Genomic DNA, 6,883 nt, shown 5'->3' on the forward strand with positions numbered 1-6,883 from the left:
GACCATCCTGGTCTGGAGACCACCCTGGTCCCTTAATAGATCCGCCCTTAGGTGTGGGGGTATTTGTGGAGCCAAAAATAATCAAAAAAAATATGGAGGCGACAAGTGGACTTTTAGGTAAAAAGACAAAATTATCCTTGAGGCACACCGAGACTCCTAAGAGCATGCAACGGACAATAACGGCTCAATCAAGGTCAAATGTGATCAAAATGGTATTTATTCAAAACCTTCTCATCACTCCTCATCAAATCCTCACTCACATGGTAACTCCCAATTATTCTTTTTAAATTGGGATTAATTACCAAAATTAATTGATTAACTACCAAATTGATTGCAAGTTATTTGACATAATATCTTGCAATTAGAGCTAAATTTTCACCATAAATGCCCAGTTCCTATTTTTCCAAATAGATCTGGCCACACCCTTATGGGGGTGTATTCAATTGAGATTTTGAGGGATTTTAATTCTTTTAATGAATCTAGGGGTATTTAATCAGGATTTTAAGTGATTCTTTGAAATTCAAGGTGTATTCAATTAGAATTTTAAGATAGTTTATTAAAATCCTTAGAAATCTAGGTGTATTCAATTAGGATTTTAAAGAAGTTTACAACATTCCAGGTGTATTCAATTAGAAATTGATTTTAAAGAATTTGAGAAAGTTGAAGAATTTGAGAGAATTTGAGAGATTTCGTAGTGTATTTTAAACATCCACAAATCTTACTTCTCCCCATGAGATTTCGAGGGAATTGAATCAAAATTTTATAGGGAATCTCTACAAATCAATTAAACTCCATAAAAATCCATAGATTTATAAATCCATTAAAATCTCTCAAATTCTCAGTTGAATACACCGCCTTATATATAACACCTCATTTCTCCAAAACCTAAGTCCATTCACTCCCTAAAATTCTCTAAACAATTTCTCTCTTAAATTATAATTTTGACATCGAAGATTCTTCGGCCAAAATCCCTCATTCATGGTGGACGTGTAAGGCTCTTGACCTTGATCTTAGGTGTTACTATTTTACAGTTGCATTTTTGTCAAAAGAGAAGAGGCAAAAATTTACCACCACAATGTGGTGTTACTAATTGCTCTTGACCTTGATCTTAGGTGTTACTATTTTACAGTTGCATTTTTGTCAAAAGAGAAGGGGCAAACATTTACATCCACAATGTGGTGTTACTAATTCTTTTTTTAAGACATCAATTCCCCGACCAGCCATGCTGTGTAAATAATTCTTTCTTTGACATTGTAAGTCAACCAGCCACGCGGTGTTACTAATTCTTTCTTTGACATTGTAAACCCTAATACTTCGAACTGAAATCTGATAAACTCAAAAGTTCACCAAGGTAAGTGCATTTCGTAAAATTTGAAACATGAGATTAATTATTAAAAAAACACAAAACATTTACATTAGCTAGATCAAGGGTAGAAATTAACCACTCAAGCCAGACTCATACACACAAGTCTGGCATTTGTTCTTCAAAAACAAACAGGAATACGAAAAAAAAAAGATTGATTAGTAGTAGAAAGTTCGAAAAAGTAAATAAAACGGCACAGCATGCTGTATTTTATCTATGAAGAGGCATCGGTCTGGTGTCGTGCTTTCTCCTTCTCCTTCACTTCACTTCCCTGCGACTTGTCGTAGACCGGATGGTTCTCATGGACCAGCTGACCGTGCTCCGTCTTTGGAAGGGACTGATTTCCTCCATATATCCCACCAAATCCTTCGTCATCGCACCTCGACGCATACCCCTCCCCGAAAGAATGTGACAGAAGGTCCCTGATATTGTTCATACAAACAACATTAGTCAATAGATGAAGAGCACTAGTTTGCACTAATTTTGACACTCGTATTTTTGTCATTGAGAGTGCACTCGTCCCTAAATTTTGCCCCTTTATTAATTTTATATCGCTCGCTTAACAGGTCAATAAGTTAATTACACTAGTGGATAATATGTGAAAATCAAGCGAGACATTGGGATCAAGATCCAACATGTTATCGATATCATCAACATGTAATCGATTTGATCAACATGTTACTAATAATTATCAACGCCATTTCACCAACATGTTATCGATTTAATCAACATGTTAGTAATAAATTATGAACGTTATCGATACAAAGTTCGATCTTTTTCTAATCATGAATTTCAAAAAATATACAAGTATGAAAAGAAATTACACAGACCCAGTTTTCTCAGTAGGTTTGTCCTGTTGCTTGTCCATGTTACCGTTCTCACTTTCGGGCTCACTAGAAACGTCTACACTTGCAGCCTGCTTAAATCGGACTCCGGAAGCTTTCCGGCCTAAGTTTGACGGCAGCGGCGGCGTGAATATCCAAGCTGGCGGTTGGGGTCGAATTAATCTGATCGCAGTGGTCATCTTCTTCATCTTCAAACTTCTCCTGCTTTGTTATTTATACATAGAGGTTGAGATTTTTTTTTGTTATATGCACTCTTGCAGAGCATAAATCTTTGACAGCTCTAAGATTTGTCTGACTGTCGTCGGCGTTACCAGAAGCTTTGTTCTCACGTTGTGACACGTGGTGATGAGAGGACACATGTCGGATTCTGTAAAGAGGAGTGTGGTTACGTGGGCTTTCAAGTGTGCATATCGGCACTGACATGCCATTTGAAACTTCACACATTTTTTATGCTGGGAGAAGATAAGGGATACGGATGAGCAGCACAACATGTATAGGTTTGATTGGTAGCAGGAATGCCAGGAAAGATAGATATCATACCACAGTATATAAAATAGGATATAGTTACATTTATTATCATCTACTTGTACACTTATTAATAAAAGTTTTGTGGAGGAGGAGGGTAATCTTATTATGGGATTACCAGTGAGTATTGGAGATCGTTCTGATAGTTATATGGCATTATTCCAAAGATGGTGATTATACGGTTTAAACGGGGTATGGTGTTGCCATGGAAATGCAGGAAAATGGGGAACTTGGAAGGAAAGGGACGGGGAGTAGTAGCCGGCAGGAGGACTGTGATCGGGTCTGGAGGGAAATTTGGAGTTTGTTGTGCCAAATAAAATGAAATTTTTTATTTGGCTCTGCTGCAATAACTCGTTAGCAGTTAGGGTGAATCTTGTTCGACGGCGAATGTGAGTGCAAAGTAAATGTGTGATGTGTGGAGCTGCGGAGGAGACGGAGAACCAAATCTGTTTTTTACATGTGAGTTTAGTCGTGTTTTGTGGTACTGTTGTTCTTTGCAGTTAGATATCACGGCTATTATTGGGCGAGATTTTCATGAGACTTGGAAGGGGTTGTGCATGAGATTTCATGAAAATGATAGGAGGGATGAGTTGCTGCAGGAGTGTGTGTTTATTATGTGGAGAATATGGAAGCGTAGGAATGAAATGGTGTTTCATGAGGTGGTAAATGATCACATGGAGATGGTTCATTTGGTACGCAAGCAACTTTTGGAATTTAGAGTTTGCACCTATGTGGCAAATCATGAATCTGGGTGGAGTGAGGCCGTGGTTGGGCATGTATTTGCTGGATAGCCAGTCCAATGGAAGCGGCCAGGTTTTGGGTGATTAAGGTCAACTGCGATAGCGCATGGTATGCTAAGACATGCAAAGGTGGATATGGCTAGGTAATATGGGATTTTGTTGGGTTGTTGCGAGCGGCTGGGGGGGAGGGCGGACTGTTTTTCAACACGGCGGCTATGGCGGAAGCTACGGCGATTCGTGCGGCATTATTGGTTTGTCTGGAGTTGGGTTATGAGGAAGTGGAGATCGAGTTTGATTCTCAGGTGATAATTAGTATGATTATTGGGAAATATGTGGTGGATGCGACTTTGGAATGCTATATTCATGATATTGGTCAGTTGGTATCTCAATTTCGAGGGATAAGGTTTGCGTTTGTCAAGCGGAGTGGAAATGCCGCTGCTTATGCTGTTGCCTCATACATTATCTCATTTGGAGGTGTCTTCCGTTGAGATGCTATTGGTTCAAAATTTTTATTTAATGTTCTTGCTGAAGATGTAAACATTCTTATTAAAATTTAATAAAGTTTGCCATTTGACAAAAAAATATAAAAAATAAAAATAAAAGTAGGTCTCACCAGTCACCAATACGTATAGATTCCGTTTCTTAGTAAAATAGTAAAAATAGATATTTTCTTTTATCAAGAAAAGAAATTAATTAAGACTTGAAACCTCGTACAGCTGTATTCCATACAACCAAAATAAAAAGCGTTTATAATCAACATCTGTAACAATATTTCTAGAAATATGGGTTCGTTGAGGTAAGACCAAGGAGAGGAAGACCGCCAGCCGCAAAATTTACTTCCATAAAAATATGGTTTCAAGGAATGCAAATGAAAATCGGAGGCCAGTCATCAAATGTCATCCCACCATTGGCTTAAGGCCATCTCTAACCGAAGGGTCCAGAGGGCCAGAGGGCCGAAAATAACCCTAAAATCGTCTCCAACCAAGGGCTAGGCCAGAGGGCTCTGGAATCTGGGAGGGCCCCACGGGATCAGAGAGGGCTGGAGGGCTGGCTGCTTTCGGCCAGCCAGCCAGCCCTGGGCTGGCTATTTTTTGTTCTATAGTTTTGTTATTCCTGTCGGTTATAACCGATAGGAATACATACTATTATTTAATATACTAAATAATGGTGTATTCCTGTCGGTTATAACCGACAGGATTGTTTTAAAAAAAATTCAAATGAAACGGCTACTAGCCGTTGCATTTGATTTAATTATTTTTTTTTACATTATTATTATTATTTTTTATTTACAAAATTTTTCATATAACTTCTATTTTTTCCTATAACTTCTATTTTTTCTTATAACTTCTATTTCACAAAATTTAGTTTTTTTTTAAATTCCATTTTTTTCCTATAACTTCTATTTCACAAAATTTGTTTCATATTTTTTTTTCCTATAACTTCTATTTCACAAAATTTATTTCATATATTTTTTTTAAATTCCTTTTTTTTCCTATAACTTCTATTTCACAAAATTTACTTCATTTTGTTTTTTAAATTCCATTTTTTTCCTATAACTTCTATTTCACAAAATTTGTTTCATATTTTTTTTAAATTCTATTTTTTTTCCTATAACTTCCTAAGCCATTATACAACATTAAATTAAATTAAGTAACATGAAACAACATTAAACAATATGAAACAACATTAAATAAAATTAACCAACATAAAAATTATACAACATGAAACTTAAACAACATTTTAGTTGTAGTTTTTAAATAATAAATTATGTTTGGCCCTATGGCCCTTTGGCCCTCGGTTGGAGACGGTTTTTTGTGATAGGGCTAAAACGAGCCATCTGGCCCTCTGGCCCTCGGTTGGAGATGGAGGCAAATATGACCCTGTACTGTTCATTAAAATATTAATATCTTGGAGAATCTTGACGGGCCAGAGGGCTAAAACGAGTCATCTGGCCAGCCCTCGGTTAGAGATGGCCTAAGGTACCAAGAAGTATCACAAGCACCTTGCATCGGTTGTATTTCCAACCTATGGTCCCCTCCACTATTGTGCATAAATAGAAAGTAAGAACAGCATTTTTGTACAAAATAATAAAAAATTGCCTACGTAGGTCAAAGTTTGATCATTCATTCTTTTAACAGTTAATATTATGATTTTGTAGTATTAATTGAATGAGGATCCTCTTCGGATCTTCTTTGTGAGGATCCCGGGGATCCTCTAATCACGTTTGTTCATCATACATCGTGCAGTCAGTTTTCGTCAGATACTGTTTATATTCAATTTTAAATAAAAAAATTATAATGATTTCTGACCGCACGATGTACAATGAACAGATGTGATTGAATCCGGGATCCTCACAAATAGGATCCGGAGAGGATTTTCATTCGTATTAATTTTCACTTTTAAACTAATTAGTTTTTTTACTTTTAATATATATAAGATGGAAGTCACAGGTTCCTCTTCACGTGTAAGTGAGAGATCTTAGGTTCAATTTTCACCAAAGGAAAAATTGAATTACATTATTATGGCTCACCCATTGTGAGACTTAATCCACCACCATGCTCCGTAGATAATATCGTTTATAAATATATATATATAAGATGAAGGAGTGTCGTTGTTCTATCCATGGGATAAAAAGGCCCAATGTTTCCTAGCCCAGAACGCAGCCCATAGCCTCCACTCATTAAATCAAACAGAAAGTTTTTGTTACGTTGCCTTGTGTCACCGTAGTGTTCCAAGTGTAAACACAGAACTAAGAACTTCTGTAAAACAGATAAGAGTCATGGTGTCATTATAGTGTTTCAAGTTAATTATATCATGTCATATCGTTTTTAGGATGCCACTAAAAATTTTAGATTCTCTTACGACATTTGAAAGTTGCAAGTAAGTTCTCCTCCTTCACAAGATTAAGTTGGTCGACCACAAAAGCAACCTTCTCATAATAATTGGAACATCATAAAATTAAATGGGATCATACAAAAATGTCAAGTGATCAAATAACTTGGTGGAAACTTTTACACTCTCTATAAACTCTTTACTATCTCACAGTTTAACGTCAATTCTCATGTCAACATTACAAATATTGTGCTAAAAGCATGATGTGACAGAAAATCAATAGAAATACTCATTTTTGAAAGAGTCTCAACGTTTCTCTAATAACTTTTAAGCAGCAAAATAGTAGTGCCACGATGTTTGGGTTACCAAATTTACAAGAATGACGGGGAAATTATATGACATGCTGTGTGGACATTCCATGAAATAAATCTAAGACCTGAAAGTCAACTAAATTTGCAGTGGATTCAAACATAAGATGATATTGTCGACGACAACCTTTTAGTCTTTTTCTTTCGGCAGTAGTAAATATGAGTCATGATCCAGTCAGCCGATGCACATCGATGACATGTCACTTTTTC

At 36.4% G+C, this 6,883-nt stretch overlaps 1 protein-coding gene across 1 annotated transcript; it reads right to left on the reverse strand.

Moving 5' to 3' along the window:
- Nucleotides 1-1,370: 1,370 nt before the first annotated feature.
- Nucleotides 1,371-2,953, reverse strand: LOC103415969 (uncharacterized). Its single transcript, XM_008354247.3, has 2 exons — nucleotides 2,194-2,953; nucleotides 1,371-1,785 (listed from the first exon to the last, which is right to left on the reverse strand). Exons 1-2 carry the CDS (start codon nucleotides 2,394-2,396, stop codon nucleotides 1,578-1,580), a joined length of 411 nt encoding a protein of 136 aa, XP_008352469.1. The 5' UTR covers nucleotides 2,397-2,953; the 3' UTR covers nucleotides 1,371-1,577.
- Nucleotides 2,954-6,883: the final 3,930 nt, after the last annotated feature.

This window comes from Malus domestica, chromosome 15 (assembly GCF_042453785.1).
Source record: "Malus domestica chromosome 15, GDT2T_hap1".
In the NCBI taxonomy this organism is placed as follows: Eukaryota; Viridiplantae; Streptophyta; class Magnoliopsida; order Rosales; family Rosaceae; genus Malus; species Malus domestica.